Here is a 13,243-nt window from a genome sequence, read left to right as displayed (position 1 = left end):
TCCATTACTTTGCGTTTATCAACACTGAATTTTGTCTGCCATTTTGTAGCCCAGTCACCCAGCTTTGAGAGATCCCTTTATAACTCTTCACGGTCTTTGAACTTAACTATCTTGAGTAATTTTGTATCATCTGAAAAATTTGCCACCTCACTATTTACCCCTTTTTCAAGATCATTTATGAACATGTCGAACAGCACTGGTCCCAATACAGACCCCTGGGACACTACTATTTACCTCTCTCCATTCTGAAAACTGACCATATATTCCTACCCTTTGTTTCCTGTCTTTTCATCAGTTATTGATCCATGAGAGACCTTCCCTCTTATCCCATGTCTGCTTACTTTGCTTAAGAGCCTTTGGTGCGGGACCTTGTCAAAGGCTTTCTGAAAGTCTAAGTACACTATATCCACTGGATCACCCTTGTCCATGTGTTTATTGACCCCCTCCAAGAATTCTAACAGATTGGTGAGGCATGATTTCCCTTTATAAAAACCATATTGACTCTTTTCCAACATATCGTGTTCATCTGTGTGTCTGATAATTCTGTTCTTTAGTACAGTTTCAACCAATTTCCCTGGTACTGAAATTAGGCTTACTGGCCTGTAATCCCTGGGATCGCCTCTGGAGCCTTTTTTAAGAACTAGTTTCACATTAGCTATCCTCCAGTCATCTGGTACAAAGTTGATTTAAATGCAAGGTTACATACCACAGTTGTTAGTTCTGCAATTTCATATTTGAGCTCCTTCGGGAATCTTGTGAGAATACCATCTGGTCCTGGTGACTTAATATTGTTTAATTATCAATTTGTTCCAAAACATCTTCTAATGACACCTCAATCTGGGACAGTTCCTCAGATTTGTCACCTTAAAGGAATGGCTCAGGTTTGGGAATCTCCCTCAGCAAAAAATATAGTTTCTCCGCAGTGGCCTTATCATCCTTGAGTGCTCCTTTAGCACCTCAATCATCCAGTGGTCCCAATTGATTGTCTGGTAGGCTTCCTGCTTCTGATGTACTTGAAATTTTTTTTTGCTGTTAGCTTGAGAGTCTTTGGCTAGTTGCTCTTCAAATTCTTTTTTGGCTTTCCTAATTATACACTTGACTTGCCAGAGTTTATGCTCCTTTTTACTTTCCTCAATAGGATTTAACTTCCAATTTTTAAAGGATGCCTTTTTGTTTCTAACTGCTTCTTTTACTTCGTTGTTTAGCCACGGTGGCACTTTTTTGGTCCTCTTACTAGGTTTTTTTAATTTGGACAAAATTCCTTCCTACTGCACCTTTGAAAACATCAAGGCAAATCAAAGAAATCACTTGTATTTTGACCTTAATCACCAGCAGCCACAGCATTCAGTAGAAAACATCAGCATGGACGTGTTTTCCGAAAAGTAAGATTTGATCCACAGAGTACCAAGTGATCAGTACTGTATGAGGAGTGACTGCTAAAAGTAAATGCCATGCAGAACTGGAATAAAGCTACCAGAGCTTTGGGGGGGTGTGGAGAATCTTGCACAATGTCACAGCTGGTTTTGCTCCCACAGTATTACACTGTTCACTGTGAAACAGCATGTCTGAGGGAGGCAGTTAATGAGAGCAAAAGAAAAATAGACACGTAGGTGCCCAATTCCCATTGACTTTCAGTGGCAGGTGGGTGCTGAAGTACGCTTTGCACCACTGGAAATCTTGCCCCCACATGGCATGCATACACATGTGCAGGGAGACCCTGTACTTACACACAGCACAGTGGCGTGTGCAGTTACCCTTTCCGCCTCCGTGGTGTGTGCCTGGAATTTCCTGTTCGCACAGATTCACATTTTATTTCACAGGTTGAAAGCACCTAGATTCTCTGTCTCCACATCAAGCTTCTCTAACCAAGCTGACTAGCTTCACCCAGGAAGAACATGCCTCCCTCAATTGTCTGATTCCTGATGACTCCTATACAGAGACCAATTCACAATTGGGTATAGAAGTAAAAGAAAGCTAAGGTTCGGGGGGGGGGAGGGGAAAAACACTGGAGAGAAGGAAACTCCAGACTCAAGACCCAGGTAGAAGAGTGCCGATGTGGAAGAGACAAAGATTAAAGACGTATATGAGCTAAGAGTAGAATCAGGCAGGAAGGCTTGGTGGCATGAATGCATTAGCCTTTCATCTCTCTGGGCGCTTGGCTTTTTATCGTCCCTAATGACCTCATCCAATCCCTACTGAAGCCAGCAGGAGTCTTTCCATTGACTTCAATGGGTGCTGGATCAGGGCTAAACAACAAACAAAATGAGTTGGCGTCTTAGCTTGAGCAGTTTGTCCATATCACAACACCAGCACATGACTGGCTGTAGGAGTCCACATTGGGGGGATAGAGAACAGCCGGTATAAAGATGGGAACACACTCCTTCGGTGCAGTCAGGCACACCTGGCCTGGAAAAGGGCTCCCTTACCTTGACTCCACACAGCTGGGATCTGCCGATATGCTCTCTGGAAGGATGTGTGTGTGTTCTTGATCACTGGCTAGGCCTCTTACCTTTGCTTATGTCTTCGTACTCCAGCCAGAGCTGCCGCTGGACCTGCTTATTGGGATACCAGATGGAGCAGGATTCCTCAAAGCCATAGACTGCCTCCTGGATGTAGTGGTTGCCAAACTGGTCTAGCAGGGCCACGAAATCGCCTCGGGAGGTGGCTCCATCGAGAGAGTGGAGGGCATTGCTGAAAGCTGCAGAGGAACGGACACAGCAAGCAATGAGAAGTAGAAGGCACGAGTGAACATGAGAAGGGGTGGTGCCAGAGCGCCCAACAAACCCCACCCCAGCAGGGCCTTACTCCCTCTTATGGCCCTGCATGGCCGAGAAAGGGCTGTGACAATCCAGCCTTTGGTTTTCAAGGAGAATAGGGTCAAAACCTCACTCAACCCAAAGGCTATTCTACCACCATCCTCCTCATCCCGGCTTGCAGCCCGGCGGTACTTACACTGGGAGATGGTCAGCTGGTTGAGCCGGACGTGGTACATGACGGAACGCACCTTCCAGTGCTGCAGCAATGGGTATCCAGACACCTCGCTGAAATTCACCATCCCTGAGGAAGACGGGAGAGAAACCCCCTCAGCGCTGGGGAGCGGCGAGCTGCCCAATGGGCAGTCTGCCCCACACCGGGAGTGTGGTTCAGGGACGGGAGGGTGTGCGAGACCATCTCCAGCGTACACAGAGGGGAAATAGGGGTGCTGTGTCTTAGGGAGGGAGGCTGGGATGTCCAGAAGAGTTCCGCATGGGCCGAACTCTGCTTTCGCTGAAGTCAGTGGGGCTTTTACCACTGCCGTCAACGCGAGCAGAATTAGACCAACACTGAGGCCTTCTGAAAACCCCACTTAAATACTAAACCTCCTCATCCAAGGCTCTTAGCTCACACTTCAGCCACCAATCTCGAAGTGCTTTCCAAAGGCAGGGCAATCCATTCTCCTCACTTTACAGGTGGGGAAGCTGAGCCACAGGGAGGGGACAGGACTTGCCAAAGGCCACCTACAAGGCAGTAGCAGAGCCAGGAATAGAACCTGAGTCCCAATCCAGTGCTCTATCCTCTAGGCCACACTGCTTCCCTTAGCACAAGCCAAGCAATACATTTCCCTTATGAGCAGGTTACGCCGTATTTGTATCCTCTCAGGTTGATTGCGCCTTCCTCTGAAGCATCTGGTGCTAGCTGCTATTGGAGGTGGGATACTGGGCTGAACGGATCACAGGTCTGATGCAGTGCGGCTGTTGCTATGATCTCTTGCACTTTAAAATGGAGGGGCTCACATCCCTGCATTCTGATTCAAAGAGCAGGCACCAAAGCTCCAAGATGCTGTGACAAGTCGTGACAAATGAATGTGTGTAATGGTCTCAGCCTCCAGTACAGACTGCTTAGCTGACTGCAACAAAAGGACAGGGTGGATTTTCTTCTGAAGGCTTTGATACAGGCTAAAGTATCCAGCTGCAAATGAACTCTCATTTTTCTTACAGGGTATAACAAGCAAGGCCGTGGTTGGGAGTTCAGATCCCAGGGTTTGGCCCAGAGTTTGGAAAGTGGTCTGGAATCCTTTTGGATGGAAGATACTTGATTAGTATTTATGTTATAGTAGGACCTAGCGCCCCCAACTGAGATCAGAGCCTCATTGACTTAGGTGTTCCATAGATATGTTGTAAGAGACATTGCCTGCCCTGAGGAGTTCACAGGGAAAGGACTATGGTCTCTATTTTACAGATTTGGAGCGGAGGTAGAGGGAGGCTGAATGAAGTGATAGCATCAGGAATTGAATCCAGCTCTCCCAACTCCCCATTTTAACCATAAGACACCGTCCCTGTTTTCTAGTCACCTATAAGCTTTGTAACTGCAAGTCATTATCATTATCAGTGTTTCCTGTGAGGGGGTACTCACTTCCTGGGCTTCGCAAACCCGGCTCGAAGCTAATGCCCTAGGTAGCGTCTGGCTTCTGCTGCCTGATCTGCTGTAAAGGGACAGTTCTGCCCAATTAAATCTTGCCTTGGGTGGCAGAATGAGCTGGGACTGCACTGGAGGAAACAACTGGGTGGGGTAAGAGTCTAATTATGCTAAAAGATGGTTTGCGGGTCAGCGACTCTCCAGCAATTAAAAATACAACTTTAAAGGAATGTGTTTGGGTTTGTTTCCTCGCTCCATCCCCAGCTCGGCTTCTGAAGATAACAAGGCCTTTTGTGGGTTTTTCCTGGAAGGCCGGTCCCAAAGGCATGTCCCGGTGTGTTCATTACTCCACTAATTAGACTTTTTTTTAATGAGCCATCTCTGAATGCAGCACGCTGGGCATTGCCGTATGCGCTGCCTTTAATGCACCTCGCGGCGTGATTGCCGCCGTATTCCATGCCAGGAGGAATGGACACGGACGATAAGAAAGCCAGTGGGACCCCTTAGGCTGGCAAGTACCGGGTGCGGGGAAAAAGAGGAGTGAGGCACTGGTGGGGGGGTGTGGGGGGTGGGCAGTGAACCCTTCTTTTAACTTGCTGAAGTGCTGAACCCCAGAGGCTACTAGGAAAGGCAATGGCATTTGGGGGTGCCAGCACCTCAGAAAATCAAGCCTCACACCTCTGCTAGATTAAATTTTCCACACAGAGGATAAATATCACCTGGACATTACCCGCCTGTCTCTCCTCTACTTTACCCCGTGACCCCTCCACATCCAAACCGGTGCATAGCGGGCAGGGAAAGCTCACGGCAACCCTTTTACATGAGGGGTGAGTTTATAAAACGTTCAGTTCCTATGTATTATTAATGGAGGTGGCTGCACTTCTCACTTGAGAAGGCGAGCGGTAAAACACGGGAAAGGAAAACGGCTGGGCTTTTTAACTCCCGGCTCGGCTGGCAACAGCAAAACTCACTCGGAGTTTCCTGACTGTGTTTCATAATGCCCAGTGCTAGGAACAGGGCAGCAGCGGTGAAATCAATTCAGCAGGAAGCACAGCCGCGGGATGATCAGCGCCCCAGCCAGAGACCGCAGGGAATAACAGGATCGTGGGGGCTAAGGAAGGGGGTGCCATTTACGCCATAAAAAATACAATTTCCTGGGGGCAACAGAGTCAACTACCGTGGCTAGCCTTAAAAAAAAGAAAAAGAAAAAGAAAAAGGAGCTGGAGAATGTTAGAACCAACAGTAACATCTGCAATTACGCATGGTCTCTAATGAGGGTCGCTGACTCTAGCTGTCCAAGGTGAGCAGCTGTCTGAGTGGACCAAGAAGGAACTTTTTTCCCTAATGGTGAAGATCTCCAGCTTTCAGCTGGTGCTGCCAAGCACAGCCCCTGCTGCTGGGATGCAGACTCTTTGGTACCGCCAAGAGACTCCATTTTCGAGCCGTATGCTCAGGAACACTCATCCACCATTCCTGCTGCCTGCCTCTACAGTCTCATTTAATAGGCGCCAGTAAACAATGTCAAAACATGAACAAAGCCTTCATATAAACTCTCACCCATTTCAATCAAGTTAAAAGATGTTCTGCCTTCCAACTGGCTCTTTCTGATCTGCGGCTGGGCTGGGCTTCTCAAAGGAAACGCAGGCACCCAAACCCAAATGAGGCAGCTGACTTCCTTAGGTGCCCTGGAAAACTCCAGCCATAGCTCTTACCTCCCAGAGTTACAGTGAGATTCCTAACTCTGGATTTCAATCCACCAGCTCCTTCCAAATTCCTTGGAGTGCTCCTGGTGGGACTCATGCATGTTCCTTCAGAGCGTGGGCGACATGTTCAATAGTGCCCCATCCAAAACTGGAGAAGAGCTAATTACCAGGGTGAGTGGTGACAGGGAACAAATGCACAATTACCTCTGGATTTGAGGTGCTGCTGCCGGGATATGTTTGGTGGGCCTCTGGCTAGCACCTAATGGATGTCTGCACCCACTCAAATGAATATATTAAAACCATATGACCACGCGACATATCTAGCAGGGTTGACTCATTAGACAGCACAAACTGGGATAACGTGGGGTATGGAAGGTCAGAACTGAGGGGAGGCAGCAGAGCTGGGGAGGGAGCCCAGAACTGGAAAAACAAAAGGTTCTTCTGGCCAAGGTTTAGGTGGCGTGGCAGGGCTGTGTATGCAGTTCAGGGCTGGAATAGCAGGTAGTTCAGTGGGGCAGGAGCAGGGCCGGCTCCAGCGTTTTTGCCACCCCAAGCGGCGGGAAAAAAAAACAAAACGCCGCGATCAGCGGCACTTTGGCGGCAGCTCTACCGCCGCCGCTTCATTCTTTGGCAGCAATTCGGCGGCAGGTCCTTCCCTCCGAGAGGGACCGAGGGACCCGCCGCCGAATTGCCACCGAAGAGCCGGACGTGCCGCCCCTTTCCGTTGCCCGCCCCAAGCACCTGCTTGCTGCGCTGGTGCCTGGAGCCGGCCCTGGGCAGGAGTGAGAAAGCACCCACCGGCTGAGCAGCGGCTATGGATTTCTTATAAATGTCGTGCTTCCTGAACACCCTTTCTTGGCATGTTGCATTTTCTGGTAGTTTCAAAACAGTCATAGTTAGCTTTAAATCTCCAGCAACATATGGGTCACATGACAGTAGGCAGCACTTCATCTAACCGTCACTTCTGGTGACTAACGTCATAAATCCAGGGCTGCCAATTTTACACACAAGACTGGTCATTAGTTAAGCACCATGTGCCTGGGGCAAGACATTCTGCTCCAAAAAGACAGGCCTCCACCCTTCCAACTAAAGAAGAACTGCCCTTAGCTATCAGGACTTATTCTTTATAGGCTGAGGACAGTAGTGGGCGATATAGTCACCCTACATTCCATGGGTCCAACCAGCGTAGGGGACTGATGACAGATGGACCAGTCAATCCATTACACTACCCAAAAAGGATACACTATGTCCTAACACCCACTTGGTTAGCAACCTTGCTCCGTTTATTGCTTATGAAATATGAGATAATAGCACCGAGAGGGTGGTGAACAAGCAAACCAAGGAACAAACTATCCCATGTCAAGGGTTCTTCCAAGGCTCTAAACAGCTGTATTGTGCAAGGAGAGTAAAGCCGCATTTTCCAAGCGCTAATAAATGGAAAGGGAGACATTCCTGGGCCTTGAAATTCCTCTTACTTCAGTGCTCGCTGTTACTGACAACTTGAATGTGTGGTTCTCCTCTGAAAAGTGGTTATGCAAAACTGGTCCCTTCTTACTCAGCACCTCTGTCCCCCCGTGTGTATTCAGAATGATGCTGGGATCTGCTGACTTCAGTGAAAAATACAAGGTTTTACTGCTTTTTACCACTGTCAGCTGTGAAGCGCCAGCCCAGCTCTGGAGAATGAATTGGATTATTTTCCAGCTTGTGCCTCATCAACAGAATTGTTAACTAAGTTCCAATTACAAAACTGCTTGTGTAATGGCGTGGCCTTGGTTACACCTGTGTAACCACCCCGGAGCCAGCAGGGCTGAAAAGGGAAGCGCAGTTTGAGGTCAGTAGTGTAAGTGAGGGCAGCATTTGACCTGAGGGGGTCTTTATTACTGTGTGGATATACAGGTCAGACAGAATGAGGCTTGACTCAGTGTTGGAGATCTATGGGACTCCCCTTGGGGAAGTGGACTAGAACTCAAAAGACCTGGGTTCTAGTCCTGGTTTGGCCACTGAGCTCTTGGGCAGCCTGAGGAAAATCACTTTACCTCTTTGTGCCGTAGCTTCCCCAGTGTCTATTTACACTGTAAGCTCTTTGGGGCAATGTGTTTGTTGGGGGCCCTGATCCTGACTAGGACAGTAGGTGACACTTCAATGTGAACAATGGCTAACAATGAGTGCCTCCTAGCACTCAGGGAGCTATCCTGCCATGCCAGGCAGCTGGATGGGACCTTTGGCTAGTCAGCCAGTGATCATGTGGTGATCCCCCAGAAGGTAGCTGAGGTAAAGGGCATGTGGCAAGGGCGCCCACAGGTCAGTAGGAGCAGCCAAGGTATCTAAGGCCTCCCAGGCTTGGGCCTTGTCTGACTTTTGATGGGCCGGGGAGGCCTTTCTTTGCTGAAGCCAGGCAGTGAAAGGTTCCCTCCTTCTGCCCTGTTTTCCAGGCGCTAAGAACTCTCTCCAGGCTTCCACAAACAGAGTCTGGGAGAAGAGGAGCCAAAGCATGGCTGGAATCACTCACCAGTCAGAAAGCCTGGATCGGGCGTGGGCTCAGAGATCTGCTCCTGGCACTGGTTCTCCAGCGGGACAGTGGCCACCACCAGGCCATCTGGAAGCTGCTGCTCCAAGCCCCGGGCGAAGTTGTTCTGCCTGCAAATTGCAGAGAGTTAACACTTGTGTGCGTGTCTGTAATTAAAGTGGCCGGATCAGCAGCCCTGGAGAACGAGGTCTAGCAATACAGGCACAGGTTTTAAGGCCGGGGGGACGTTTGTGCTCATCTAGCCTGCTCTCCCACACAGCACAGACCACAGCGTTTCAGTGATCCCCACATCAAACCCCGAACTTCTGGCATGGTTAGAGCTTCTCTTTTATCAAGACACGCAATTTTGATTAAAGACCTGAAGTGACAGAAATCCACCACCTCCAGTAGTTAAAAACATGCACCTTATCCACCCTGAATTTGTCTAGCTGCAGGTTCCAGCCACTGGCTCTCATTATGCCTTTGTCTGCTGCATTAAAGGGCCCTCTGCCATCAGAAAGAGAACAAGCGTTGCACGATCAGTGGAAGCTCAACCTCCCCACCACACACTGCATTGTCAATGCACCTCCGCTTAACCTACTGTCCAGTCTCCTGTGTCTATTTAAACCCTAGCTTCCTGCAAAACACTGGCTGGTGGGTTTGTGATCTTGGCCTCAAAAGGTATTAGCTGTTAGGTGCCTAAAGACCTCTGAGGACCTGGGACTTGGCCATTAAGAACTGGATTGTGGCCAACAACTCACTGCAAAACAGAAGAGCCATCAGATAGGATGGGCTTTCAACCACACCCAACCCGGGTTGCGTTTAAAGCAGCAACTGTAAACAGCAAAGATGAACAGCAAAGCAAACCCATGAGCCCTCAGTTAGCTCCTTTTCCTGTATCCCCCATTTCCTTGAAAAAACCCTTTCCTGTACAGAAACAAGCAGCTATGGACCTGGGACTGTTACAGATCGTGACTTCCTAGGGGCGTGGCAGGTTCCAGACAAGCACAGTGATAGTGCCTGCCTGATGAAAGGCGAGGACACGGTATTCACCTGAAGGTCCCTTTCAGCACTTGTCCAGCTGCAACCTCCCTGGAGTGGTTGTTGTACCCGTAGAATATTTCCCCAAACAGAGTCTGATTCATGGGCAGCTCCCGGCTCTCCCCGCAGTCACCTCCCTTTGGACAGGACTCCGAGATCAGCTGGCATGACCGCCCATCCACTCCAAGTTTGTAATCCTCAATGCACCTGCCATGGGGGGGAAACCCAGCACAAGCCATTACACCTGGGGACTGAGCCAATACATCCAGTGGTGGAGGAGGGGAGGGACCTCAACGCAAGGAAAGAAGGCCCCTCTCTACAGCCAACTGGAACAACCCCAGTGGAGCATAGGAGCCATTGAGTTATAACCACTAGTGGTGGACGGCTCCCAAAACAGATAGACTCGCCTGATCATCTTCAAGGCATGAATGGAAGACTGTTCGCTCCAGTGCCTTGTTCGGTCCGGTTCTAAATGTCTCAGGTGATAGCACTTCCACTGTTCTCATTGACAGACCATTCCATGACCCGACAGCTCAGACTGTCAGGAAAGTATTCCCAGTACCCAGCCTGTGCTCCATTTCCTCCCAAGTACTGGGCGGATCTGTCTCCTTAGCAAACACAGAGCCGTTCCGTTTGCTTACCAAGAGGTTACAGCACAGACAATCCCAAAGGGAAATACTGCTCTGATTTCATAGCTGGTGGCGTACACTCAAACTCGCACCTGGCTGCCCTCCTGACAAAGGAATATCCAGTGCCCTGAGGAAGGGGGGGGGGGGCGGTTTCTCTCGCTAACATACATGCCCATCTGGGAAGGAGGAGGCAGGGCGCTCTGGTGCATCTCCACAATGCGGGATCTCTTCCTCGTGTTGTGCAGCTGTCTGTGTAAGAGGTAAGACCCGCCCCCGCCCAACCTGCATGTGCATGCACACACATACACGCGTGCACACACGTACACACATGCACACACATGCAGTTGGGCAACACTAGAAAAGCTGGGTGCCCAAGGGGCTGCATTGCATGGCTATCCCTGACCCAGCTCAAGACACCACGCAGTACATTCCTTTCCTGCCCTGGGTGCTAATATGGACATGTAAGGTTCCCCCATATCCCTGCCCAACTGTCTCCTAGATGAGGTTGGAATGGGCCGGGTCACTCACCCACAGAACATGAGGATATTGTACAGAGAGGGATCTTCCAGCAGAGGCACCATCTGCTGGAGACACAGCTGCTCGCAGCCACCATTGAACCCATCCGAACAGTCCACCCCAACGTGGCGGTCATAGCAGCCGGTGCCATCCTTCATAGGGCTGAGACCTGCTGGGCACTGGCATGACAGAATGACAGAGATTAACCAGGTTCTAAATACAGGGACCAAAACGAGCTTTTGCTCAGTTGTTAGCATATAGTCAGGAAACGGCATCTGAACTCTATGCCTGATGTTCTCACTTCCACTGGCTGTATTGTAAGAAGGCAGCATTAAGCTTACAATAACAAACCTGTTTGCAGCTCCCATCTGTGCATCACTTGCTGCCAATTTTCATCAAAAGACTCAGTTGGACGCCACACATTTGGACTGGAACCGTGGGGAGGGGGCGGCAGGCCAGGACCGAGCTGCATTGGCAGAGCTGTGTAGAGCTCCAGGATTAGAATAGCAGGGGGGCTGCAGGCCAGGACCGAGCTGCATTGGCAGAGCTGTGTAGAGCTCCAGGATTAGAATACCAGGGGGGCGGCAGGCCAGGGCCGAGCTGCATTGGCAGAGCTGTGTAGAGGTAGGTCCAGGATTGGAAGCGCAGGAGGGGCCGTGAGTCAAGGCTGAGGTGCATTGACAGAGCCGCGTAGGGGCCCAGGACTGGAATAGCGGGGGTGGGGGGCAGCAGGCTGCATTGGCAGAGCTGTGTAGAGCTCCAGGATTAGAATAGCAGGGAAGCTGCAGACTGGGATTGAGGTGAATTGGCCAAGTTATGTAGCAGTCCAGCACCGGGGATGCAGCAGGACAGGACTTGGGGGAAGAGCAGATCCACGTGGGGGAAGAATGAAGGGAGTGGCGAGGGGCGCTGCCTATCATGCGTGAGGTGCACAAAACGAACTGGACGACTTGTGGGCTGAGCCATCCCAGGGGTTTGCAGTCTGTGCACTGCAGCACTTGGGCTAACGTAACTTCAAGAAGGAGAAAGGGCTTCACCCAACGGAGAGCGCACCTGAAAGTTCTCCCCAAGCGTGGAAGCCCCTTAAAGACTCCTTGAAGCAAAGAACGAAGTGCTAGAGGCCTCTCCACCAGCACACCCCCCCCCCCCACACACACACACTTTTCTCCCCTCCCCCTCGCCGGGATTCTGCCAGCAAGGCACAGCAGCCACAGGGCAATGAGCTCACAGCAGGCTGCCACTTCTACATGTTTTTCCCTTCCTCTGACCCTGACTGAAGATCACACAACAGGATGCACATTGTTCGCTGACACTCACGCTGCAATTTCCAAAACAAATGGCACCCTGCAGGCTTGCTAGACTTCCCTCCTGGCCCAATCCCGCCTCCCCTCTGCACCAGCTGGAGCGCTGGGACGTGAGGGCACTTCAGGCAGTTTTATGAAGCCATGTCTCGCTGTGCGAACCCAGCTGTTCAGGATGACGGCAAACAGGCAAATGGCACAACTGGGGATCCAGCCCAGCACCCATCCTCCCCTGCTCTCTGGCTCTGCAGCTGTTCAGCCAGATGTGCTCTCTAGTGGTGTGGGGAACTGGATGCTCCTGATTGATTTGACTCCTTGGTAACCAGCAAGGCCTGATAGAAGCAGGTTAGAGAGGGAAGAGTTTTTACTGGTTTTAATTCACTTCGGTCAGGCTTTGAATCAACTCGTTCTGAAGCTGGTCCAATACAATGAAGACGCCTGTTCCTATTTCACACGGCGCAACATTCTGAAAGCGCCTCTTGGTTACAAGCGCCTCTTGCCCCATAGAAACTATTTCCTGTCACCAGAAATTCAGCATTACGAGGCTCTCTACAGCTCCCTGAGCGGATCACCAGAATGTGGGGCAGAGGGGAACAGTCGCCTGGGTGGCCACTAGGTGACCTCACCAGGTCTCTTCCCAGAGCAAAGTGCACTTGTCTTCTGTGCAGTCGCTATCCTGCTCACTAGCATGCGTCCTGCCTCTTCAGGGTGAAGGATTAAAGCTGAGAATCAGGAGACTCCTTCACTCAAGGAATGAGGTAAACAAATGTGTCTGCAGTGTCTCCCGCTTCTCTCTCACACCTCTCGCTCGCTCTCTGCCCTGCAGGGGTTATGCTGCTGCTGTCAGAAGTTTACACGGTCTTGGGGTGAGAAGCGTTCCACCTCCAGAGCCCATTAGCACACCCGTCTCCCAGTGGGGTAGCCAGGTTCAAGTGCAGGGGGAGCAAACATAAAAAAGGCGCCCCCCCTTGGCTCCTCCTCCAGCTGCTCCGCACCCCCCCCCCCCGGCTGGCTCCTCCAGACGCGCCACGCTGCGCTCCCCCCCCCCCTTGGCTCCTCCAGCCACGCTGCGGCCATGCTGCGCCCCCCCTCGGAGGGCCTCGGTCCGGGGGGCATTGGGCGCGGGGAAGGGGTGGCGGGCAGGCACTGCTC

At 50.9% G+C, this 13,243-nt stretch overlaps 1 protein-coding gene across 1 annotated transcript in view; it reads right to left on the bottom strand.

Annotated features, from left to right (window-relative positions):
* ASTN1 (astrotactin 1) overlaps positions 1–13,243 on the bottom strand; it is a 209,462-nt gene that overhangs the window by 33,605 nt on the left and 162,614 nt on the right. Inside the window, exons 12-16 of the mRNA XM_065409136.1 lie at positions 10,803–10,969; positions 9,658–9,852; positions 8,608–8,735; positions 2,953–3,057; positions 2,510–2,698 (exon numbers count right to left, since the gene is read on the bottom strand). Of these exons, the coding sequence (XP_065265208.1) occupies positions 2,510–2,698; positions 2,953–3,057; positions 8,608–8,735; positions 9,658–9,852; positions 10,803–10,969 (784 nt within the window). The remainder of the gene's footprint in view (positions 1–2,509; positions 2,699–2,952; positions 3,058–8,607; positions 8,736–9,657; positions 9,853–10,802; positions 10,970–13,243) is intronic.

The sequence above is a fragment of the Emys orbicularis genome, chromosome 8, assembly GCF_028017835.1.
Source record: "Emys orbicularis isolate rEmyOrb1 chromosome 8, rEmyOrb1.hap1, whole genome shotgun sequence".
Lineage (NCBI taxonomy): Eukaryota > Metazoa > Chordata > Testudines > Emydidae > Emys > Emys orbicularis.
The sequence above is the reverse complement of the archived record's forward strand: the minus strand, read 5'-3'. Positions and strand labels throughout refer to the sequence as shown.